This window comes from Pieris napi, chromosome 2, assembly GCF_905475465.1.
Source record: "Pieris napi chromosome 2, ilPieNapi1.2, whole genome shotgun sequence".
Taxonomy (NCBI): Eukaryota; Metazoa; Arthropoda; class Insecta; order Lepidoptera; family Pieridae; genus Pieris; species Pieris napi.
In genome coordinates, this window is record NC_062235.1 from 4,821,057 (window position 1) to 4,846,976 (window position 25,920).

Consider the following 25,920-nt stretch of genomic DNA (forward strand, 5'->3'; position numbering starts at 1 on the left):
CTAAATACTTTTATCCAGGCTGGACATTGACTAATGTCGCTCGACGCTCACACAAAATTTTTATATTTGGTGACAGGCTGACAGCTGTGTTTTCGTTTTGTCTTCGCTCGATAGTAATAAATATAATTTCATAAATAAATTGTTATGTTTTACATCTCTAAATAGTAGGAAATAATCAAAATGACGAGAACGCTTGGAAACACTGAAAAGCGATTTTCCATTGACGATGCATTCGAAGAAGAAACTGATGAAGCCATCAAAGTGTATGGTGCTACCGTTGATAGGTCTCCGATACAAAACAAATTTAAGAATGGAGGCGATTTTATTTCAAGGTAAGCCCTTTACTTTATAAATTCCTAGATTTACAAAACGTGCTATTCTCAATAACTTAAAAGTTCAGTCATTACTATTATCTTGTTTCGATGTTTGTGAGTCATTTTTATATATCGGGCAAAAGTAGTAATAGTTGTTATAGCGTAAAGCTATTAAAGTAAGCATTTCGAAAATTTTCTGATTATCTTGAATTCTTTTGAATCTCTTTGACTTTGAACCCATAAGGATTTAAAATTAATCTCACGTGTTGACGTTATCAAACAATGTAAATAAACAATAACCTTGTGAAAATATAATTAACAAAGCTTAGTTTCATTTCATAGTTTATTCCTGATGTTTAAATTCTTCACAGATAGGTTCTATTATTAATTTTTGTATGTAAAGTGTGTTGTAGTCTGAATCTGATATTTACTTATAGATAATTAATATCAAATAAATGTATTTAAATTCTTGTTAAAGTATTGACAGCATAGTTGAAAGATTTTCACTTCAGAGATTTCACTGAGATACTTTTTGTAAAAGTAATTAATAAAATTTAAGTTTAGGCTTTTAACTTGAATTTTACCAATGAAGGGCACCTTATTTGTATATATTCTTTATTTTAGTAAAACCTATAAATATACTGAAGATACAACATCTCGAGACTCTGATTCACTCATACATGAATATGTAGAAGCTTCACAATCTCTATATTGCTGGAATCACCCAAAGGTCCGGGAAAATTGGAAAACAGTATGTGCTGCTGTAATACTACTTATAGTTGGAGTTGGTTTACTTGGCATGTGTGCCTTTGCTGTAGCTGAACCGGAGAATGGTCTACAAGGCGCTGTGTTTTTTGTAGCTGGCATGATTTGCTTTGTCCCTGGAGCTTATCATGTAGTTTACATTTGGCTTGCTGCAAGAGGACAAAGAGGGTATGATTTCTACCACCTGCCTTTATTTACTTGATTATTTTTTATGGAGATGTAAAATCATAAAATTATGTGTTGTGTTCTTAAGGTTGACTGATATATATAACAAGCTCTCTATTGCCCCTCAACTTGTAGAGTTGTACTTTTTTAGCGGAATTTACAGGATAATAATAAATACTGCAAATTAAGTAATTAGTTTAGAGCCATTGATTAAACAGATCACTTAATACTTTTTCCTCTATTAAAAAAATTAAGTTGGGTAGCTATTGATAATTGTTAAAGGATCACAAATATGTATCTAAATTCTGGAATAGTTTTCTATGCTATGATGATAATATTCTTTATGTATAGTTTGTATTAAAGTGCCTATAAACTATATACATTGAATCTTTTGTTACTCAAATAAAATTATTGCATAATGTTATAATATACTGGGAGAATGAATTGTTTAAGTTTACCTTGATTTTCAAGTCATATAGTTTTAATAAAATACTATTGATCTCTATTAATAAAAAAAAGTTTAATTAATTCAATTATTTTCGAATTTTATTAGTGTTTAAGTCAGTCATTGTCTCCTCTTGTTTTGTCATAAATTGTATCTATGAAATCTGATAAAAATTAATGATAAGCAAAATCTATATATGAATTACATAATTTATTAAAGAATATTTATTATATATATATAGGATATTTTGAAATTATGCTAAATAAAATACTTCAATAGTAAAGAAATGATCTGGTGTTTAAACTACACATAATTATTTATTTTGATTTATGCAAATGTGCAGACTTTTGATGTATTATTACTGCTTAAATAAAGTCAAAATGTTAGGAAATGTATTTCATAAAAATAAATTAATGGTTTCATATAACAAAGGCTATATTGTTAGTTGCAATAGAGCACATATAATTTAATTGAATGTGTTGAATCATGCTTTACATCCATGAGTTTTCTGTAACAAGTTTTATCTTGATTCAAATTTAAAATAATAGTATTTATACATATTGTAATTTATTTTTTTGTTTTCCATTAAGTTGCCAAGCTTCAGACCTTAATGACAGTATCATAATTAAGTAAGTCACTTTTTTCCTTACTTAAATACATGCCATATTCAACATATAATGTTATTTTATCTATTATTTTTATCCCAGTTACCAATACCTAAAATATTATGTGACAAATGGTTGTGTTATTAAAACACATCTATATTTACTAACTCATATTCAATTATGTACACTAATAATTTGATTCTGCATATTATATAACTTTTTGTATTAATCTAGGTTATTGTGTAAATATATTATGTTTAGTCAATTGGTCTTTTATTAGAAGTTAATTTTTTTATTTATTTGACATTGTTCTTAACTTCAGTTCAATATAGGTATATAAAATAATTAAATAATAATGGGGCAACAGGTGGCCTTATAACTTTCAAGCCATCTCTTCCAGGCTCCCACTGTCAGGAAAATAAAATAAAAATCAATCAGGTAAGCTCGTACAAAAACTACATAATATCACTTAGGAATTTAAAAATGTTGTCAAAATAATAACTAAGGCTCAATTATATTTTTTTATTACTATGAGATTTAGAGTTAAGAAATTAGATAATCATGTATTTACTATTATGCACCCATCTCATGGAAATCGCAATAATGTGATTTATAGGTTTGTTATTAATCAAAAAGAAAAACTCATTTATTGGTGTTTTAAATATTGTTCATATATGCTACATATTTTGTATTATCAGTTACAGAGGTCTTACAGGTACATAAGAACTTAGAAAAAGTATTAATTAGTGGGAATTGTAATTATATTCTTTGTGCTATGTAAGATGTTTTCTTGCATACCTACGCAGTTTAAAATGTTGCAAGAACCTTAACTCTCCATTCCAATTTCTTAATACTTCCATCTGATGTATATCCATTAAGTCTGGCATTTCCAGGCCACATGTTTCAAACTCTTCAATTTCTCGTTTTTTTGTTATGTTTATGACATCTTCTCGACTAGCATGCTGACGGTTTTTCCTTTGACCCATTGAGTTTTTTAAAGCTATTTGATCTAGTTCTTCATTAAAACGCGCCAAATAACTCTCAATAAGTTCTAATGTTTGTGGCCTAGTTAATACCTGGCATCCTACAGGAAGCCTGTCTTTAAACCACATTATCTTTTCTCCAATTAAATTGTGTTTAATGTGGGTTCCAAGTTTATTATTATTTTTCTTCTCTTCTTTATTAATTTTCTTTGCTAAAGACATCATTTTGCGACTGTTGGGGTGTTTTAAATTTTCGATATTTTTTTTAATTTTTGGCATTTTATATTTGTTAAGACAAAAAAGTTGTTTTAATTCGCAACAACCAACCACAATTCAGAAATATAATTTCTGCGCTAATATATCACTTTGATTATTTTTGAATTAATTGCAAGATTTCGCGTTTGGTCAATACGTTAGACTCTGCCAATGATTGAAGTGTAAATTCATAGATTTCTTAGAGAGCCAAACGGGTCTCGACAATTCGACAATAATCCGATCACGATTCACGTGTTATCACTTTTTAGTTTAGGTTTTGTAGAGGTATCAGGTACAAACGTGTTAACGTGTTATTGACATTCACAATTCACATGACACATCTGACAATTTATAAATGAGATACAGATAGCAGAGTTGATGTGTTCAAAACGTTATTATAGTGCGTTTTCCAATTACAGCACTAGAGCGCATTTTGCGGCATAATGCTCAACGTTGAGTGTTCCAACTACAGCAACGCTTCGCACAATTGAGCAATGAGCACTCTCAAAACGAATGCTCTCGCGTGCTTCTCGCAAACAATACCAACACAGTGACTGAAAATTGACCAGTATTTTTCCTTAAGTTGGCATTTATCGAAATTTTCGTTAGTAAATATTATTTATTGTTGAAAAATTTGTAAGGCTTTCGTTTCGTCGTAGATTTTGAAGATAATTAAAGTTAATTCAATCTGCTAAAAAAAAAAAATATTAGTATGGATGAAGGTATAAATAGTTACTTTTTTTATATTCCACATTTAAAATATGAATACAATTTTATTTTAAAATTCGGATCTGTAAACAAATTTACTTTACAGGATTATACTTTAGAAAAAATTGCAATGGTTTTGAAAAAGTATATAATTTTTTTAGAAATCATTAAAATATATTACTCAAAACGTAAATGATGTAAACTTCTTACATGAAACTAAATATTTTACTGTTAATTTAGCTTGTTAAAACCTTATATTCTTTAAAGGTTTTCTCTTATTTCAGTAAAAAAATGTGAATGAAATAATTTGATTATTAAATTAAGCGTAAAAAGTTTTCAACCAATTATTATTGTTTACCACATTATTTTTACATTAATGAGGTTGCTAACTCTATTCAGACCATTTTTTTGTCAACACTGACTTAGCGCACTCTGCTGATGCATTTGAAAACTAATTCATGTTCCAATTAAGCTTCAGCATTATGCGGCATTGTGCGGCACTGAGTCGCAAAATGCTCTGTAATTGGAAAACGCACATAATGATTTATCTCTTTTAATAATACATATATAAAAAAATATGGTATAATGGTCAATACGTTAAAAATATTATTTATAGTCCTTTTCATGAAAGAAGTCCCCCAGACGCGGCGCTGCAATCGCATGACGTAATGTTGCCATTTATGAGTAAAAAAATTACCTATTTTATTTACATTTAGCAGATGTAATTTATCAAATAATACTATTTTCTGCATACTTCGATGAAACAATATTTATGTTATGTGAAAATTATATTTTTATTTACTTATATTAGCGGTGTTCTACCTACTTACAGGGAAAAGATGAGAAAATAGGGTAAAGAAAAGCAATACAATTTTTCATTCAGAGTTTTAATGCATAATTGTTGGGTTACATTTTTTTTCGAAATACACGCCGCTATTATACCTTCGTTTGTAATTCTTGTTACAGTTTTCTTTGACACACCTGCAATTAAATTATGAACAGTTAAAAATAATAGTAACTTTAAGTTTATGATGAAATTATATAATTTCATCACGTTATGTATTTGTTCAAATTAGTCGCAAAAACGAATTTATATCATAAAAGTCCCATCAATACAGCAAAAAATTATTAAATGGCAACTCTAAAAAGTACCCGTTATGGCGTACTGCCAATGGACTTTGTATCCGGCTAATAAATAAATTAAAAAAAAAAATCCCGTTATGGCGGCAACTCTCTTCCGAACATTGTTTAGTGGTATTAAAACACCTTGATTCTTATGTTCCGCTTCACAGAACTCTTTCACCTTTAATATAATTTCTCGAGCCGAACTTTTTACAACTTTTGGCATCTTCGAAATGCACTAAGCTAGTTAAAAATTCACAAAAATCTACCACAACAAACGAACTTGATAACATTGACGAATGACAACATTGCCGACCTGTCAAATTTAGTTCCAAAAATCACCGCGGGACTTCTTTCATGAAAAGCACTATAGTTATTGGAATTAAGAATGATACTGTCTTTGAAGGAAAATACTACCAACCTACGTAAAATAAAACGTGAAAAGACCAACCTATCTCTATGTTTGCTATTTTACGCGGTGAAATATTCTTTAGTTTTAAGGTCACCTCACACCTGTCGCTGTGGTGAAGTTATTCATCTATGGTTTTTAGTATTTGTTTACAAAAAAAAAACACTCTTTTACTACTCTGTCGACTGTCAGTCACAAACTCACAGACCACATACTTATTATTGGGTATGTTCCGATATACACTGCGACCACTGTACAGAGTACCGTCAATTTAGTATACTGTGAAACCGTTTCTCTATAGCCAGCTATACTGGTTACAATTTAAAACGGAACGCAGTCCAGTATACTAGTCAGCTTCGTTTTTCGACACAGTTTTCAAATGAGTGCATCAAAGTTTTTCAATTCAACAAGAAAAACTATTATTGGAGTATTATCGCATTAAAAAAATCTATATTAATATTAACTGTCAATTGAATTAATACTACAAAGAAAGTAAGTTAGAATTTTAAATGTTTGTTATTAAACTGTAAGTTATATCAGCCGTTAGGCATTCAAGTGGTTTTGATTGATCACGTGATCAAAGCACTGCGAGTACCTTACCTCGAAAACGCCAGTGCTCGCAGTAGAAGTATAGCGGGGATTTGTGACGTCATATATTTCCTAGGACGCTGCGGCTGTATACTGCAGTCCATAGCGGAACAAATTTTTGAACAGTGGGAGCACTATACAGTACTCGCAGTGTATATCGGAACATACCCTAATAATAATTAACTATAAATTTGGACTATAGATTACGATTTACGACGTTTAGTACTTTAATTTCATACATTATTATCTTTTAAAATTTATGCCAAAAAAACAAAATCCTTATATAAAAGTGTTTGTAAACTTTTAACTAAAGCTGCTACTAGTAAATATGATACGGCGTCCAAAACCTGGTGAAAATGAAGAGGATATACTTCGCATGCAAGCAGACTTCCTAAAAGAAAAGTCAAAAAATGAAAATATGCAACCGTCGGCACAAGTTGTTAATATATGTCGTACACAGCATCAGACAACAAAAAGAACAAATACTTCATGTACGAATATTAGAAAACCTTCAAAATATGCACAATCGAAGGGGCTTACAAATTACTCCGAAAAGCGGCCTCGTTTTGAGGAAAATAAACCTAGTCTAGTTGGAGATATTTTAGAAAAGAATAACGACATAACTCATAGCAAAGCTTCTCTATTTGACGATGATAACGTTTATTTTCCAAAAATATTACCATTAGTTTTGGGTAATATTATAGAAAAAAATACTGAAGCAACCATTGACTTGGAATACAAAGCTTTTCCGGCACAAGGTTTTCCTAATGTGGTCTCACAGAACCCGAGTCTAAGTACGAAAAAAACAAAGCAACAAGGTGATCAAGTGAAAAAACAAACCAATAGTCATGAAATGTTATTAGATGATTCGTCTATAATTATTGAAAGTAATCAGCATCTTAATCTCCCAAAAAAAAGTTATATACTAACTAACAAGGCAGCAGATGAACTTCACATTGAAAATGTAAAAATTTTAAGTGGAATGTCAGAAAATGAAATATTAGAAGAAAGAAAAAAGTTACTTCAAAGCTTAGACCCTAATTTGGTAGATTTTATCAAGTCTAAAAGAAATCAACAAGAAGTGCAATGTATAGAAAAAGAAGATGAAATTATGGATATAACTGAAAATAAAAAAAGTAATAGAGTTACAATAAAAACTGATGCTACGCCGGAAGAAGATAGTATAGATTATGGTAGCTTATGGGAGAATGATGTTCTTTCTCATCCAAATATTGACAAATGGCTTCACTTTAATAGCTTAGAGGTAGATAAGTTAGAATGGATAAAAGGTATTTATGATTGTAAGATTAAGTCTAATGAGCCATATGAGGCAAGGTTTGATTTTAATGGCTACCTTTTACCGTACACAATGGAATATACTGAAAAGACTAAGATCTTATTTCATCATGGAGAAGAGTCTCATAGGCCAGGGTATTCATTAACAGAGCTTATTGAACTATCAAGATCAGGTGTTCCACAACAACGGGTAATGGCATTGAATTGTTTGGCTGGTATCTTAGAATACTATAATGCGGGGACATACAAAAATATTATAGAAATTCCTTTAAGTAAGCTGTTCTTCATTATACGTATATCTATGGATGAAAATAAACTTATAATTTTGGAACCAGCTTTAAAAGCTATGAGAAATTTACTATATAACAGAATAGACGAAGCTTCCCTAGATGCTATAATTGGCTTGAAAGAAGGAGCAATTCAGCCATGTTTAGAGAATGATAAGTCTGAGATTGAAGAAATTGAACTAAAAGAATCGGAAATAAAAGATTTTCATTTAGCTGAAATTGACCTAATTGCTGCTTTGATAAGAACAGATATTCTACAAAGATTGTTCTACATTCTGGATAAAATAAAGCCTACTTTTAATTGTGTACAATATTCTTTGCAAATATTAACTCGGTTAGCAAGAGATTCGTTGGAAACTGCAAGTAAAATAGTTCAGACTGAACATTTGATGAATGCAGTGATTAATCACTTTGTACCAAGCTGCAGTGTCAACTTTATGTTTAATCTAACCATTGTATATAACAAACCAATTTTAGCGGCTTTAAAGTTTTTACGTGTTTTAACATTGACATCTAAAGAAATTGGTGAACAATTAATTAAAAATTACAATATATTGAAACCTATATCCAAGTATATCTCCTCGGGAGTAGATGGGACTTACGGATTGAAGTTGCAGATAGAATCATATTATATATTATCTAATTTACTGCAATTTAAATTGGGAATAGAGCATGCTAAGACACTGTGTCCAGTAGTGATAACAACACTATTTAAACATGTACAAGGAACAAGCATATTCATAAACTCATCAGTTTTATCTGCAACTCATTGTGCAGTAGTTCTGCAATTTATTGGTGGTTTAATTAACTGTGAAATTAATATGGATTTTAAAGCACAGATTTATCCATTACTCAAAGATGGAATGCAGAAATGGTTACTGCATTTGACACAACTTGATGCATATACTTGTGGTCATTTAAAATTGGTGTGTTCCATTTTAAATTGTTTTGAAAATGTTTTAATAACTGAAAACATTGCTACTGAAATGTTAAATGAAGTTCTTCTTAAATTAAGTAAATCTCAAGGATATCAAAAGCTAACAAACAATTTGATACCTAGTTCAAATTTATTATCAGGCATAGAAGATACAAAACTACATTTCACAGAAAATTTAGTTTCATTGGGAACATTAGTTATTGATTCAGAAAAAAAAATTCTTCCCACATTAAATTCTGTTTCACCTTTTCCAGTTTTAGGATCACTATTTAAACTATTGTATGTTTTAAATAATAGGACTGTATCACAATCATTTTTGGAGCAAACCCTTCCATACTTACAACAAGTAACAACTGCTAAACCATGTTTAATAAATAACTGGTTTACAAGAATGGAAGTAGATTTCTTATTTAGTTTAGTAAAACTTTCTATTGAGTCTGAAATCCCAGAATCTTTAAAAGATCTTGTTTATGCTGTGGCAAGTAAGCTATGTTACATATTTAGGATAGATAAGGGAAAAGAGTTGAATTACCTCTTTGTAAATATTATTTTCAATAAGGAGTGGTTTACAGCGGAAAGACGTTTCAATCTTGTATCACTGTCTGAAGCAGATGGTTTCTCTAAGGCACTGACTAATATTGAAGATATAAAATTGTGTTATTGTAAAGTTGTAAACTTGAACTATGTGGATACTGGGCCATTTATTGTATACAAGCTATGGCAGAATCCCATCCTACCACGTGACTGGATATATTTGCCTATATTATCTTTATATAGTAAGAGTCAAGAAACTCCAAGACCAGCAATAGTTGGAAAACATGCTACAAAAATAAAAGAAATAGCAACAGATAAAGAAAATATAATTCGCTGCAGCCTAGAATGGATTTTATTCAATGAAATATGTTTTCCAGACCTCTTGAATGATATTGATATCACAGACAGATTTTGTCGCATAATGTGTGTGTTTTTATGTGATAATTCATTATTTTTAGACAATAAGATTAAAATGCTTTTGTCAAAATGTACACAGTTATTGTTTAAAAAAGGAATTCAGTTTGATTTTGATAAGGAGTTGGTTGGATTGTATAATTTTCAAGATTTTTATACACAATTTTTAGAGCAGTTTCAATCGGTTAGTTATGGAGACCATATATTTGCTGCCTGTCTGTTAGTTCCTTTGGCTCAAAGGCACAATGTGAAATGGAGAAAACTGGTTTGGTCAGAGTATGCAGGATGCTTAAGAGTCCTTGATTGTCCAGAAGATTTATTATGTTATGGTATAGAAGCTTATCTTTATCCTGAAGAAACTGACGAATCTGTTTTAAAATCATATCATAGGGCTTTGACATCCAATTTACTCCGACCCGAAACATTGGCTTATAAAATTGCACATCATCATGTAGAAAGTTATAAGAAACAAAAATCTATGTCTAATAACTTATAAATTATGTTTTTATTATAAATAAAAGTTTACCACTTTCTTTACACAACTTTTCTTTAAATGTAAAAGTAAAATGTGGGTTTAAATTAATCCTCTTAGAAGTAAGATGTTTCACTAATATAAATAGTAATATATTTTTTACGTGTACCAAAAACGGATAAGTGTGATCGCTTATTCTTATGCTAAGGTGTGAAAAGACTAAAGACCATTTCGCGAGCAACTTGCAACCAATAAATTCTGTAAGTTTTATTTTTCATTGCGTTCGTTTGTCTAAATAAGGAACATAATTATATTTATATTAAATATACATTTAAATAATAATTACTTTTATAAACATTAATTTTAAATATACCTAAATGAATTTAGTATATACCTTTGCCCGTTCTTTTAATATTAAAACACGGGCCCGACTCGCCCACCTCAAATAAGAGACCTCAGCGGAGGCTTGAAGATCCCCAGGATGTTTCGGATGTTGCCGGCGGAGGTGGTGAGAATGACTCTCGCCATATCGCCTAGTTACCAAAGATAATACCCAGAAAATTCTAATAATGCGGAATTTAAGGTTTTTATTGAAAGCGAAAACTCGCAAGACAGACTGGGAAATAAAAATCCAATTTATTTAAATAATATATTTACGAATATTATAGGTATGGTGGCAATAAGTCTCTTTGAGTCATAAATAGTCTTAAGTCATAAATAGTCTTAAGTCATAAATAGTCTTAACTCTCAAAACTTCTAAAACTAATTATTTTATTTATTTTATGAAAGTTTTTGTCTTGGTAAAAACGAAAGAAAAACTAATAAAGATGTAACTATTGCCTTTATGTGGGTAACGTCACACAAAGGTATTTTTGATAATTAAATAACAGACAAAACACCTTCATATACCTATATGCAATAGGTATATGAAGGTGTTAAATGTTAATGCTCTTGATGTCGGAATTGAGAAAAAGTTTTGCGATTTGGCCCCAACAATGCACCCGCACACCTCGCAAATATTATATATTATGTATATAATAATAGATATCAATATTTCCACTCTCCACTTTTTCTGTTATAACGAGATTGCAGAGACGAGTCATGGACATGAACTCATGAACCATATTATCTTAAAGTGTCAAAACTCAATTATATTATGTTAATTTTTCATAGAAATACTATTGGCACGTGAAATAATGAAAGTTAGTGATTGGCTCAAAAAACAAAGTGTTATACTGCATTATTATATAAATACGTTAAGAATAACCGTGAGGTGATTTAAAACAAGTGGAACGTTAGAATAAACATGTGAATGCATTTAAAACAACAAGCTTAAAAAAAATGTAAATTAGAGTCCGAAAATAACACTTGGTTTAAAGGTGTTGTTACCAGACCATAAAATTAAAAAAAAAAACCCCATGCCATAAAATCTTTAAAAAAAATGGAACGTTTCGATTCGTTATTTTGGCGCGAAAAGTTTGTTGATGTCATTGTCATTTTTAGTTTTTACTTTTCAGTTTTCATCCTTGTCACATAAATGTTAGCAAAAGTCGATAGAAAATTTAACAGGTGCTTGGTTAACTCGATTTTTGTCACGCTATTTATTTCAAAAATGATTTCATGATATTTATCTCTTCCACGGAGGATATAAAATGTTCGTGGAAGATATCAAAAATGATTTCTACAACTTGCTTCTTGGAAATGTAAGTAGTCTTGTTTATTTCAACTTTAATTGCTTGTAGTCTCAACTTTTAATTCTGCTAATGGAAAACTATAGATATTTTTTTTGTCTTCGTTAAGTCAAAGTTTATGAAATTAGTTGCTTTCGATTAAAAAAATTATAAAATTATAAATTCATTCACTTCTTTAAATTTTAACTTGACTGATGGTAGCTCCAGAACAGGTAGCCTAACGATTATAATCTCTTATATCATTTCAGCGTGTCTTATTGCTAGTCCATTATGATGTGGATGCAGTTTGTGCGTGCAAGATACTACAGGATTTGTTTAAATGTGATAATATCTCTTACACACTAGTGCCAGTTGGTGGTATTTCCGAGTTAAAGACTGCGTATGAAGAAAATAATGAAGAGATCAAGTATGTGGTCCTAGTGAACTGTGGCGGGACTATAGACCTAGTTGATATACTTCAACCAGAAGAAGATGTTGTGTTTTTTGTATTAGACTCCCATAAACCTACTGATATTTGCAATGTTTATAGTGATGGACAGGTTTGTGATTTATTATAAAGCATAAGAAAACAAAATATCTGTGCAAGTCAGCTTATTTATTTGTGTTGTTTCCATGGCATGGTGGGTAAAACATAAGATTTAGAATAAACATAATACCCAGATGTCTTAGGTTTAATTCCTGGTGAAACTTTGACTCTTTTGGATAAAATGTACTGAAAACTGTTACCTGCCTTTCTATTTATTAAAATGGTCAGTGAAATAGACAGCAAAGTTTCTGCACCATGCAGCCACTGAGGGTTCACAGATAAGGTTTTTTTTAAAATACAGAAAGTATTTAAATTAAATTCTCCCTTTAATATTTATTATATAATAATAGTAACAAAAACATCATATTTTTTTTGTTCATGGCTATATATGAGCTAATTACCAGTAAATTTATCAGATTCTGTGCACATAACTGTAATTTTTAATGTTTTGTAATTTTTTTTAGATTATGCATATATAAGTACAGTTTTTGATTTTTATTGTTTTACAATTTATAACATTTTAGGTGCAGCTAGTTTACAAAGATGATGAAGAAAACATTCCAAATTTTGATGACATATTCAGAGAAGATGAAGATGAAGATGTGCGTATCTTAAATTGTTTTAAAGTAGTTGTTAGCATAAAGGAACAGTGATGGCCTAGTGGCATAAGCATGGAACTTTCAAACCTGAGGTTGTGAGCTCAAATCATAGTTGGGCATTAATAGGTTCTTTCTCAATGCACATTAGACACTTGCTGCTATGGTGATGGTACTAATCATGAAGAAAATGGCATCTCTTAGACCCAAAAGGCATAAGATCGCTTAGGACCTACTTCTCTATTAACAAATGATCAAAGGAACAGATGCAATCTGGAATAACACCCCTTGAAGGGTTGTTGTAGCGCTTCTTGATTATTATTAATTATTTAAACCGTCAATCATAACTAATTTATATTTTTAATAAATAAAAGTCACTTCTCATTGTTATTATGTTAACACCTGTGTGGCTCAGTTATGGTCTTAATTGTATTATATCTAAAGGCCGATTTACATTATGTTAGTGTTTAGGATAGTACTTTAGTTGAAACATGTAAACGCTAGTTACTTTAGTAAACGCTACGCTAAAGAACTTGCCTTTCAAGTTGTACTAAAGCACTCTCCTAAACACTAAGATAATGTAAATCAGCCATTATATCTTGTATCTGTCGCAGCCAACTAGCTTAATTAGCCATTCAATTAACAGCCTAGCCTTTTTAACTAAAGGCCTGAAAGATGTTCAGCCAGTTGATCAAATAGCTAGGCAAATGACTTGGACCGATGACGTTTCATTACTTGCCTAGCCGTACAATATTTACGAAAAGTATAACATTTTTCCCAATCGATATCCTTTATGCTTTATTGATAATATGATCGTAAAGTGTGTAGGGAATGATAATTTCCTGTTACGAAAATCACCAAAGTCACGTACATAAAAAGAGTGTATCGCCTGTGTCATAATTATGATTGTATTGTTTCAGGTGCCTGACGAAAACCTTCAGGGTACAGAGAGATTAGAGGCGGTAGTAGAACGGCGAAGAGAGAGAAAGGCATGGGAAGAGAAGAGACATACTCTTATGTTTAATTACACACAATTCTCCTACTATGGGAAACCTGTAAGATATTACTCTTGTTTAAATAAGAATAATAATTAATATAAACTTGATTACTATAATATATACAATATACATATAATAAACATCTATAAGGGGTTAAAGGTATTTTTATGATAAACTAGCTTCAATTAACGAGGATTATTACTGATTCTAAACACACTACTTCTATTAAATTTAGGCTACAAAATTTATAAGCTATTAAAGATTACGATACGATTATATAAACGTAGGTATTATATAATCGTATCGTATAAGATGAAAAAATAAATAAAGCTTGAGTTTTATATAAAAACTCGCTGTCGCGCGGCCGCAGACGGCCCGAGTTGGCGGTTGTTTGGCATTAGGGGCCACATTACTATGTATTAGAGTAAAACGTCAGATTTAGTATAAGAAGAAGGGGTTCCATAATGGCTATACTTAGTCCAATACTTTCCGCTCTCAGCTAATTTCTTAACTCAAGTCAAATTTCCTAAGAGATTTTGCGATGCCAGTTACTTGTCCAAATAGAAATTGTTTCAAACACTAAGTCAAACGCTTTCCGCTCTCATAAACGCGAGTGGGGGCTGGAGACAAAATCTTATAAAAATAATGAACTCAACATGAAAAACAATACTTGTCCTAAAAAAAATGGAGGATCTTCTAAGAAATTCTCATCTCTCCTAGACAAATTTAATTACGCAAATGTATAAAATAACTCGTTCCACCACTCTTTCAATTTTACACCATTTCATACCACTCCGATACTCGCTGGGTCAAATAAGTCAAATAATTTTTGGTTAAATATCTGAACAATTAAATCACCCATAAACCCCTAGGATGATGGAAAGTTCCAGATTTTCCAATTTTTCTACCTGGCATACTCAAATTTTTCAATATTGCAATAGGTACTCCAAACAATTCAGTAGAAGTTTTGGTTGGTTTTTTTTTATTATTAAGTATCAAGATAGGGGCCTCATAGCCTAGCGGTCTTATTAAGTTGCAGCTAGGTGAGGGGTACCGGGTTCGATTCCCGGTTTGAGGGCAAGTTTTAATTTAATTTAAATTTGATCTCGGCCTTTGGGAGGGTTGTGCGGTACCGGGCGAGTGCCTAAACCGTACATGGAGGACACGGTCGAATTTCTAAAGACAAGTACGAATTATAAAAAAATCCTATTATATACTTGACGCTGGCTAATGCACAAATTGTGCCAGAGCCATAATAAATAAAAAAAACTATCAAGATAATTGTCAAACTGTGTTTTTTTTTCAGAGCGCATGTATAGCCTTAGAGCTGGCAGTGCGAGCGTCACGATGTAATGCATCAGCCTTATGGGCGGGTGCGGTCGGTTGCGCTACTCATTCGGCTCTGCACCTAAGACCACCCGCACAGTGTTTGCTTGACGCCGAACCCCTGAACCGCTGTTTGCATACCCAAAGACATAGTACGGTAAGCATTCTATCTGGACCGAAGGACCAATACTTCGGTTTATTTTCCAAAAGGTATCAAAAGTCGCTATTGATTTGACTATTTAAAAAAATATTTGATAGCTCTTGAACTAGGTGAATCTAGAATACGCGCCGTTGTTTTGATGCATACTATCTTAAGGGGCTGTCCATTAATCACGTGATGTTTTTTAACCCCTCCCTCCCCCATGGTGATACATAGTGAGGTTTGAGACTCACTTTCTCGTTTTTCTAAGCCGCTTTTCGGTTTAGAAATCACGCGTTTGACTATCTTACTATACCCCCCCCCCCCCTCCTCGTGATTTTTGCCGAACCCATCCCCCCCTTTCGAACCTCACGCGATTAATGGACAGCCCCTAAGACCATGTTCAGATGACATTTTGACTAGACGTCGTGCTATTTACATACAACCGATCACATGAGCTCGCGTTAACGCGTGTCTGCGAGCGTTGACGCGGCGCTTAGATAAAAGTCTCTAGACGCGGGCGAACGCGCGCTTTGTTATGTAACGTTCGGTGAATGTTCCGTTGAGCGCGCACTTCCAACGCGATTCCCCTTTTTTGTGCCTTTTTTTCGTATTCCGTTCAAAATGAGTGAATCTAAAGATTATAGCTTCTTCCACGTCCATTTTCTAAGCTCTATGGAAACACGACTGACACTCTCGCTCTACAAACATCATTCTCATTCATTCTCAGTCATTTAAACTGAGAATGAATGATCGCGCGTGGACCTGCGTTACATGTGTACAAGGCCCAAATGTAATGCAAGTTAAAACACAAGACCAACTTAGTAATTTTTGAAGTGAAACTTCTTTATCGGGGTTGGAAAAAAAATGAGTGTAACATTTTTTCGTTACGCGTCACATTTTTCCGTTACGCGCCATCCTTTGAAGTGAAACTTCTTTATCGACGTATGGGAGAAATTTTGTAGCAGGTTACGCGCCATGTTGCTTTTTGAAGTCAAACTTCTTTATCGGCGTTGGAAAAAAATTTACACACATTTGTCACATTTTTCGGTTACGCGCCATCTTTTTCTTGTCCCTACCACGGTTGATCCGAAGAGATTCGAAGCCATTAGTAACAAAAATATATAATAACGATAACAATGATAGTAATACTAATAATTCTATTACAATTAATGAAATTCTGTAATAATCTTAGTAGTACAGTAATAAGTTAAAATGAAATAATTGTATTTGTATTCATGTCTATGATAATAAAAGCCTTTTGTTAAACTTTATCTAATTTAACTTTATTTAACCAATTTCTGTAAAGTTGCATATCGTAGATCATTTTTCGAAAAATAAGGTCATAAAGAAGTTTCACTTCTTACGTGTGTACACCTAGTACACGCACACATTTTTTTTATTTTAAATTAGTACATGTGTTACAACTTGATTTAAACAAGTATTTTTAGGGAACTTTGTTTTAATAACATATTAATTTACAGACAGCACACGTAGTAGTAGAAAAAGACGCGTGGCTCCCTCTGTACCGTTGGTGGTCAGTGGAAGGAGCTCTAAGTCACGCTTCGTGCTTTGCCCCTAAGTTAAAGTTACACGCGAGTTCGGGAGCAAGTCGCTTAAGACAGTTATTAGCTGATATGGGGTAAGTTAAAGGAGATAACTTTAACATTGATTCTTGTTTGACTTTGATAGGATTGCAATTGTTGTTAAATATATGATTATGAAACATAAAACAGAGTCCTTAAGCGGTACTTTTGCATATGGTGCATATCGGGCTTATCTTACTTTATATTAAGAGTTTCAAAATTATGTATTGGAAGGCCAATTGACTGGGTAAAGAGTTAAATTGCAATATTCGTAGAAGGGAGCGTTCAAGTATTACGTAACGCAATTTTTGGAGATTATTGGCCCCCCCCCCCCCATGTAACTCGCCGTAACGTTATTCAGTACCCAAGTACAGCACTGTACCCAAGTATAGTAAAATGTTTCATGACCACCTAGTGACTCTTTAGTTACTATTATGTGGTGTAAGTAGAAAAAAATATTAACAATAACGCGTAATTTAATCCCCGCCCCGCATCGTAATGTTTTACAAAAGGACACACCCCCTGTCCCAAAATACGTTACGTAATACTTGAACGCTCCCTAAAGAGTTAAATTGCAATATATTCGTAAAATGCAGGTTCCTTTAATTATAGAATAAGGGTAGAAATCTTACTTCAATGGTTCAACATGGAGATGGTGCGCGGCAAAAAGTATTGAATTCCTTTGGTTATTTGCCATTTTTAACACAAGTTTCCCCTGTATTTTTCTAGATGATGTGTTTTAATATTAAAAAATAAATCAGTGGCGCTACAACCTCTTTAGTTCACGGCCTCAGATTTCTGAATCTGTTTCATGATCATTTTTAAATCTAATAGCCAAGTAGGTGATCAGCCTCCATTGCCTGACACACGCCGTCGATCTAAGACATGTCGGTTTCCTCGCGATGTTTTCCTTCACCGTTCGAGCAATTGTTAAATATTACATATTTACTGCTTACTTGATATGAATAATTTTATGATTAAATATTTGCTTGGCGTGTCGTAACTGTTAAAGCGTTCATGAATATGTGCTGATGTTTCATAATTTCAGGTTTCCCCTCCAGCAAGCACGCCAAGCCTACCGTTCTATGGACGTGGAACTTCGTCGCTGTCTTCTAACAGCTCTGGAGACAGCTGCGCCTAAGCACAAGTTACCCGTCCCTACTCGTGCCACTTTCTTGCTACAGAAGCCCCATGCCCAACCATTGGCGGCGTTGGACACTGTATATGCTATCATGGCGTTAATAGAACACGTAAGTTTTTTTGAAGTTATACTTCTTTAGGCGCGTTATGAAAAATAGATGAGAGTGAAATTTTACGATGCGCGCGCACCGTGACACAAAATTAACAGAATGAAGTTGCCCACGGAAGATGCTACGGACATAATTTAAAAACAACATTCGAATAATAATAGAATTTATGTTACACTTAATTTAAGAGAATAATAATAAATATTTATTTATTTAATTTTTCAAATGTAAACTGAACTTTATTGACTATAATGACTCCTTTTCCAGTCTTTGATTATTTAATTGTAATTAATTATTTGCATGCAATCAAAAACTATTTCTAATAATGCCAAAGAAGTATAACTTCTTACGCGCGTACACGCACCCTTTTTTTATATTACAAGTGTAGAGTTCTACTTATAGTATTAAGTTAACTATCAGCTGCCCACTCCTTAATATTTTTCACTACTTTTTTATGTCACACTGAAACGAGGTGATTATAGTTAGCTGCTGTAATTTAATATCTCTTCATTAAAACCTAAAAAATTGATATTTCATATCACAGTATGTGGGCAAGGGAAGAAAACTCGTACAAACACATAAGTAAAGTTCGTTAGCGTCATTTGACTTCTTTGTTTATTAAAAAAGGTATTGTTAAAGCACATGAATACAATTCTGGATTAAAATAGTTTTCGTTCAAATATCGCTGCATATATAGGCCGGGAGACAGTGACACAAAAAAGTGGGTCATTTGTACCATTTGGCGGTTCTTCAGGGTTCTTATTACGCAATGAAAAATGATGGTCATAGCGCTGGTTGGGGCCCTCATAGCCTAGCGGTCTTATTAAGTGGCAGCTAGGTGAGGGGTACCGGGTTCGATTCCCGGTTCGAGGGCAAGTTTTAATTTAATTTAAATTTGTTCTCTGCCTTTTGGAGGGTTGTGCGGTACCGGGCGAGTGCCTAAACCGTACATGGAGGACATCATCGAATTTCTAAGGCAAAAAGCACGAATGATAAAAATCTCATACTTGACGCTGACTAATGCACAAACCGTGCCAGAGCCATAAAAAAATAAATAAAAAAAAATAGCACTGGTACCGGCAGCCCAATCGCGTTAATAAAAAAAAGAAATTTAACCATACCAGGCTAATTTTTGCACAGTTAATCAGCCGTTTACAAAAATCATACTATACTTTTCGGACGGTTCCAAATGGCCGCCATACCATCCCATAGAAGTAAAAACTGTAAATAGTGCCAGGATTATGGGGCTTGGAGCAGTCACATTTCTGCATCTTTATTTTTCTTTATATATAGTTGATGACCCGTCACATATCATGAATTTTTGGGTTTAATACTGTTGGACAGTCTGAGCGCTATGTATGACTACCGTGTTTCTAAGACAGTATTGAACTTTCATAGGAGGAGTCCTAATTCCCGATTCTTAAATGCCGGTTTTGAACAGTTCATTCGTTTAATCACTCCGGATGGACACAAAAAATGGAAATCACACACTTAAAGAGTTATTTTTTTCTTTCTCTGTGTATCTTTGTTAATTTTATCGGTGGTATCTAACATATTTATGTATATTATATTTCAGGAGACATTACCAAAAGCAGAAGGTTTTCAAAAAGCTCTGTCAGTGCTTCAAGTCAGCGGAGAGAATGAATCTCTGAAGCAAGGTACAGAAAAATTATTTTGTAGTTTTATTCAAAAGGTCTAGTTTAATTAAAATGTAGTAAAAAATAAGTGTAATTAATATGGCACATCTAGTTGGGTTCTAAATTTTAAACTTTAGCGCCGGCAAATTTTTTTTTTTTTTTAAATACAATTCACACCAATTGACCTAGTCCCATGCTAAGCTGGTGAAGCTCGTGTTATGGGTACTAGGCAACGGATATACATACATATTATTGATAGAAAGACATATAAATACATATTTAAACACCCAAGACCTAAGCACAACACCAAATGCTCATCACATCGATGTTCGTCTCAGCCGGGTATCGAACCCGGAAGCCTGGATTCGCAGTCAGGGGTACTAACCACTAGACCAATGGGTCGTCAATATATAATACATTCGCGTCTATATTGGTGAAAAAAGTTTTATCTTTATGTCTACACAATGCAGTACGAAATTGCTTTGTGTAATTAGGTTCCGGTTGTATTCCGCTTGTATATTTTCCATGTGACAACTATAGAAATTGTTCAATCGGCAGATATACAAACATACTATTTTTGTTCAGGAGTATCAGCTGCGAGAAAGGCCTTGGAGGCTGTGGCTCGACTGGCTCATTCCATACTTTCATCTCGAGGACTGCTATTGGCTGGACCTTTCAACTACTTTATAGTTCAAGAGGTATGATGACAAATTTTTTAACATATCAGCTATTTTAATACGCCTAAATAATTAAAAAAAACCTCTAAATATAAATTGCATTTTTTGATAAAGGAAAACTATTGTCTAAGCGTGTCTTAATAATGAAATATTTGTATGTCAATCTTAATATATATAAATTACGTGTCACGTTGTTTGTCCGCTATGGACTCCTAAACTACCGAACCGATATCAATCAAATTTGCACACCGTGTGTAGTTTGATCCAACTTAAAAGATAGGATAGCTTACATCTCAATTTATACCCGCAATTTTATTTTATTGCAAATATTTGTTTATTATTTGATAGTCACAATTCTAACAGATGGCGCTGTGTTGAAAGTACCAACATAACCATCAAAAAAGCATGGTGGATTGGTGTTCTCCTGACGTTTCTCTTGAATAGTTAACTAATCTATATATATAAATAGAAAATGGTGTTCGTTTGAGGCTCTTTCACGTTTAAACCACTGATCGTATCGACATGAAACTACCACCATTCGATGCGAAATTTTTCCTAGATGGTTTATGGCTATTTATTTATTAAATTCCATTCATTCCATACGTTCCTTCATTTTTTTATTTCTGTTTTACTTTTATGAAAAAATTTCCCGCTAATAAAAACAAAAGAGGCTTCCTAGAACCGCAAAACGTCAACATCTGTTAAAAACTCGATTTTCGAAATATTTCAATTTTCTTAGCGGGAAGTTAAAAAGAATAATAAAAATATGAAAAAAAAATAAAATAATGAAACATAAAATTTATTTTAATTCGTCCAGCAAAGCGGGCGCGAAACGGCTAGTATAATAATACAAAAATCTTAGCCACAGCAACGCTTGGCCGAGTCTACTAGTAATATTAAGTTTTAAATATTCCCGCAAGATTTTCCAGCATATATTAGCACAGATTATTTGCTCCAGGGTACTTCAGAATCTGCTATGGTAAAGGGTCCACTATGGCTGGGTGAAGCAGCTCGATGGATTGCATCAGCTACAAGCGGATCTAAACCATTAGTAGCAAGTTCCCCTCTACCCAATGGGCAGTGTCTACTTCTTGGACTGCCCCCGAGATATGACGAGGAGCCACATAAGTATGTGTATTGAAATGTTACTAAATTAACTTATTTCATTATTTTTATTATATAAAAAAAAGGGTGCGTGTACTTATGTACGCGCGTAAGAAGTTATACTTCTTTGGCATTATTAATAATAGTTTTTGATTGCATGCAAATAATTAATTACAATTAAATAATCAAAAGACTGGAAAAGGAGTCATTATACTCAATAAAGTTCAGTTTACATTTGAAAAATTAAATATATATTTATTATTATTTTCTAATATTAATTAGTATTGATTTAAATATTCAATTTAAATCACTTCTGATTATAATTCAGACGCACATTTAAAATTCGCACTTGTATAATGAAAACACGTGTATGTAGAAACTCAAAGCATGTGGATAAATATTATAAATATAAATACACAGTGAACAGAGGTGGCGTGCGTGCCAACACGCGCCACTAACTTTATTCTGTTAATTTTGTGTCACGGTGCGCGCGCATCGTAAAATTTCACTCTCATCAATTTTTTCATAACGCCCCTAAAGAAGTATAACTTCAAAAATTGCAACAATATATTACATCAACATTACATTATATGACATCTACAAATACCTCTTGTATAATAATACTAGTAGACTCGGCCAAGCGTTGCTGTGGCTAAGATTTTTGTTATATTACATAGTTTTGAAAATGAAACATTTCCAACTTGCTTGCCAACGGTGAAAGAATTTTTGAAATCGGTCCAGTAGTTTCGGAGCCTATTCATTTCAAACAAACAAAAAATCAAATCTTTCCTCTTTATAATATTAGTATAGATTTATTATTTTAAAATTGTAAGCATAATATTATTTTATTTAAATTTCTAGCTTATTTGGAGCAGCTTTTGAACAAGCAGCGCAGAAAAGTGGGGCCACCGTTATCTTAGACTATGTTGACACTTCTATTCTTGTACTACCTGTAAGTCAAAGAACACAGTTTCTCGATGCTCTTACCGCATTACTAGCCTAAGGAGTATTGTACAATGGATAACTGTTTTATTGCTTAGCCAGCAAGTTTGTTAATGTCAGTACGCAAGAAAAGATTATGCCTAGTGGTACTTTAAGTCATACTAGGAACTTCTGAAATGAATTTATACAAAGGCAAAATTCACTTTATACAAGATTTTAAGTATTTTGCTACAGGCTCGATTCAGTTGTGTCCCAGTCGAATTTGTATGAAAATGGTCATGTGACCAGCAGTGAGGAATGAACTAGTGTCGTTCCCATTTAATTTTATATGCTGCTGCAAAATTCATTAGTTTACGCCCCATTCACACTGTAGTATTTTTATATTGGATAATTTTTCTGGCTGATAAACAAAGTTGTTGACTACATGTGGCATGTAATTACAAACATTTTAAGACCACATTTTTCATAATTGTCATTATATATTGTAATTTGACCCACCTGGAAGAAATATAATATTCTGTAAATATTTTGTATCCATCCAAGTAACCATAGCAATATAACATCACATTTAAGATAAAACAAGTTGTAGAGTAGCTTAATAGTATTTTGTAATGCACATTGTTGCCAAAAACTCCACCTGAATGGAAAACATTTTCTACCTTATAACTTTAGAATTCGTGAAAAACCATTTTTTTTATATTTGGTGTTAATAAATTTTATTCCAATAATAAATTTAATCTGAAAATATAAGCTGAATTGAGAATAATATTAGATAAGTAGAATTGACATTGTAAATAATTATTGAGTGGTATGTTTGAAATGGACTGAATGTTCCAATTATCTAGTGGAATTGTTATTTATTTTTAATGTGTACTTTTAAGAAAATGTGATTAAATTTGTATTAAACCTTGTCTTTTCCTTTTCTATTAAACATACTTGAAGCTGTGGACCATGATTCTTAACCATCTTAAGAAAATTCTGTTGAGTTCTTGAACTCACAATTAAGATGTAAGCATATTTTATTAGATACACATCCAGAAAGTTTGATTTCTAAAGCATAACACTATTTTTTCATAATATAAAATTTTATTGATGAGTATTGGCTTTATTAATGAGGCTGATCCTCTGAAATTGAAATAATTATAATAAAAATAGTTTTACAATTTGTTTTTTATAAATCTACTTATAAGGTCAAATGCCCACTTTGGTTGGTCGCCTGGTACCATATGTCCTGCATTTCGTACTAAAACTTCAGTCAAGTTTCCTGCCTTTTTGTAATATCCTGCAATATCATCTCCAACTCTCCAGATTTTCTTTACAGCTGTTTTATATTCATTTGATGCAGAAAAATCTAAATGTTGCAAGAAATTTTCTGTTAAGGGATAAGCAACAATAATGTCTAATTGTCCATTATAGAATAACATCTTGTAATGTGATAAAAGCTGCGATATTTCAGCTGTTACTGATTGCAAAATATCAGCTGCCAGAGAAATTTCTACTTCCTTTCCATCATGAAATGGCAGGTTTCCTACGTGAATGCTATTTCTTACTTTATCATTGTTGAGAAGGTCCTTAAACGCAGGTACATCTATTTCATTGTTAATCATCAAGAAATTGTAATATGTTAGAAAACCTGTGAAGTTTTTAAAGTATGAGAAGTTTGAAATGTCTCCATCCATTAATTGATCCATGAGAATGCCAGCATTGAGCCAATTCTGTTTCTTTATTTCCTTAGTTATGTTTGATTGCATTTGATAGAATACATCCAGCTGATTTGAATCAATCAATCCATGTTGATACAGATAACTTCCATAGTCTAGTTGATTAATTGGGTCACAATAAGCATTACCCAATGCCATTCCTTTTAAATTAATCTTTTGTTTTGATACCATGTTTCTTTGGTGTATATATAGCCCTAATGATGGAATATACTTTCCCGCATATGATTCTCCAGTAATATAAAAGTCATTATGAAACAAGTTTGGGAATAAAGTAAAGAATTGTTGCAAACTCTCATAGAGCCCTTTAGCAACACATGCCTCATCTTCACAATATCCTTTACTGTCATTTGTGAAACTAAATCCTGTTCCCACTGGGTTGTCAATAAAAATTAAATGGTTTTCCACAGCCCAGTGATATTTTCTTCGAGCGAAGCCTCCTTTTTTGGCAATTATGGGTCCATTTTCAGTGAATAGTCCAAAAAGTGAACTGCCTCCAGGACCTCCCTGCAGCCACAGAACGACAGGTGCCGCTTTATTTTTATTAAAAGCAGGAAAGTACCAAAAATATAAATTTGAATTATACTTCTTATCGACAGTAAAGAAACCGGCATGACTCGAGAAGCCCATTTTCTCTGTGAGTTGAACATAGGAGAGATTCCGTGCCAAATCAATTTCCTGACGCTCCAAATAAGGGGTAAGTATTAAGGCATCACCAGAAATCTTGTTCATTTTAGATTGTAAATTTATTCTAGGATAAACATATGGAAAAAATGAACTTTCTACATTACAAATTAGTAAAACAGTTAAGTATGTAAACAAACATACTGAACTGTCCATCGTAAATTTTACACAGCTATTGTCGTTCCAAGATTTAACTATGTAGTAGTTAATACGAAGTAAGTAGTAAATCGAAGAGGCTATAGGAAACGTTAGTATTTACCCAGCCGGCAGTTTTATTTCTTATGTTTCCATTTCTGTCCCGAAAATCGAAATGTCACTGTCTTTCTTCCTAGTCTGTAAAATACTAAAATAACATGTACAATGTATATAGGTTTTATTATTCAGATAGGGCCAAACATTTAATTGACCTTATCGATTATATTTAAATTATTAATCATATGACATAGGTATCGATGTTATGGTTAAAACACCTGCACTCTGCAGTAACCACGTACAAAGTGCCTCAAGATCATTCTAATCGCTATTTTTTTTAATGAAATCTTGCTGGCTGCCTATTTTGGCGAGCGTAGCTGAAGCTCGTCCATTACCTATTACAATTTACAAATCTTGTTTAATTATATCCCTAGTCTTGTACTCTGGAAGCGCTTTGTATTTGATAGCAAACTTATTTGTACCTACTGGTAATAATGTCATAGAGCATTTTATTCGATTTCTGCACTCGGCAGTCTGCAAAGCAGACTTATTTAAATT

General features: G+C 32.5%; 5 protein-coding genes across 5 annotated transcripts; 3 read left to right on the forward strand and 2 right to left on the reverse strand.

The window, feature by feature from the left end:
• Positions 1 to 48: 48 nt before the first annotated feature.
• On the forward strand, positions 49 to 2,559 carry LOC125057208 (transmembrane protein 134). Its single transcript, XM_047660737.1, has 2 exons — positions 49 to 332; positions 939 to 2,559. The coding sequence occupies exons 1-2, from the start codon at positions 181 to 183 to the stop codon at positions 1,279 to 1,281; spliced, it is 495 nt and encodes a 164-aa protein (XP_047516693.1). The 5' UTR covers positions 49 to 180; the 3' UTR covers positions 1,282 to 2,559.
• Positions 2,453 to 3,846, reverse strand: LOC125057209 (translation machinery-associated protein 16 homolog). Its single transcript, XM_047660751.1, has 2 exons — positions 3,093 to 3,846; positions 2,453 to 2,701 (listed from the first exon to the last, which is right to left on the reverse strand). Exons 1-2 carry the CDS (start codon positions 3,554 to 3,556, stop codon positions 2,677 to 2,679), a joined length of 489 nt encoding a protein of 162 aa, XP_047516707.1. The 5' UTR covers positions 3,557 to 3,846; the 3' UTR covers positions 2,453 to 2,676.
• Positions 3,847 to 6,547: 2,701 nt separating this feature from the next.
• On the forward strand, positions 6,548 to 10,360 carry LOC125055690 (RNA polymerase II-associated protein 1). The gene has a single exon (XM_047658170.1). The coding sequence runs from the start codon at positions 6,688 to 6,690 to the stop codon at positions 10,321 to 10,323; it is 3,636 nt and encodes a 1,211-aa protein (XP_047514126.1). The 5' UTR covers positions 6,548 to 6,687; the 3' UTR covers positions 10,324 to 10,360.
• Positions 10,361 to 11,700: 1,340 nt separating this feature from the next.
• Positions 11,701 to 23,679, forward strand: LOC125055697 (cell division control protein 45 homolog). Its single transcript, XM_047658181.1, has 11 exons — positions 11,701 to 12,002; positions 12,239 to 12,529; positions 13,041 to 13,118; positions 14,033 to 14,167; positions 15,417 to 15,593; positions 17,060 to 17,217; positions 18,210 to 18,411; positions 19,985 to 20,066; positions 20,631 to 20,743; positions 21,681 to 21,850; positions 22,688 to 23,679. Exons 1-11 carry the CDS (start codon positions 11,952 to 11,954, stop codon positions 22,827 to 22,829), a joined length of 1,599 nt encoding a protein of 532 aa, XP_047514137.1. The 5' UTR covers positions 11,701 to 11,951; the 3' UTR covers positions 22,830 to 23,679.
• Positions 23,680 to 23,834: 155 nt separating this feature from the next.
• Positions 23,835 to 25,582, reverse strand: LOC125055704 (venom serine carboxypeptidase-like). Its single transcript, XM_047658193.1, has 2 exons — positions 25,412 to 25,582; positions 23,835 to 25,378 (listed from the first exon to the last, which is right to left on the reverse strand). Exon 2 carries the CDS (start codon positions 25,324 to 25,326, stop codon positions 23,926 to 23,928), a length of 1,401 nt encoding a protein of 466 aa, XP_047514149.1. The 5' UTR covers positions 25,327 to 25,378; positions 25,412 to 25,582; the 3' UTR covers positions 23,835 to 23,925.
• Between the last annotated feature and the right edge of the window lie 338 nt (positions 25,583 to 25,920).

Bases quoted from the DNA above. Each gene is read 5' to 3' on its own strand.
- LOC125057208 (XM_047660737.1), top strand. From the start codon at position 181: ATGACGAGAACGCTTGGAAACACTGAAAAGCGATTTTCCATTGACGAT. The intron at 333-938 runs GTAAGCCCTTTA...TCTTTATTTTAG, and splicing joins GGAGGCGATTTTATTTCAAG to TAAAACCTATAAATATACTG.
- LOC125057209 (XM_047660751.1), bottom strand. From the start codon at position 3,556: ATGCCAAAAATTAAAAAAAATATCGAAAATTTAAAACACCCCAACAGT. The intron at 2,702-3,092 runs GTATGCAAGAAA...TTTTCCTGACAG, and splicing joins CAACATTTTAAACTGCGTAG to TGGGAGCCTGGAAGAGATGG.
- LOC125055690 (XM_047658170.1), top strand. From the start codon at position 6,688: ATGATACGGCGTCCAAAACCTGGTGAAAATGAAGAGGATATACTTCGC.
- LOC125055697 (XM_047658181.1), top strand. From the start codon at position 11,952: ATGTTCGTGGAAGATATCAAAAATGATTTCTACAACTTGCTTCTTGGA. The intron at 12,003-12,238 runs GTAAGTAGTCTT...ATATCATTTCAG, and splicing joins ACAACTTGCTTCTTGGAAAT to CGTGTCTTATTGCTAGTCCA. The intron at 13,119-14,032 runs GTGCGTATCTTA...GTATTGTTTCAG, and splicing joins GAGAAGATGAAGATGAAGAT to GTGCCTGACGAAAACCTTCA.
- LOC125055704 (XM_047658193.1), bottom strand. From the start codon at position 25,326: ATGGACAGTTCAGTATGTTTGTTTACATACTTAACTGTTTTACTAATT.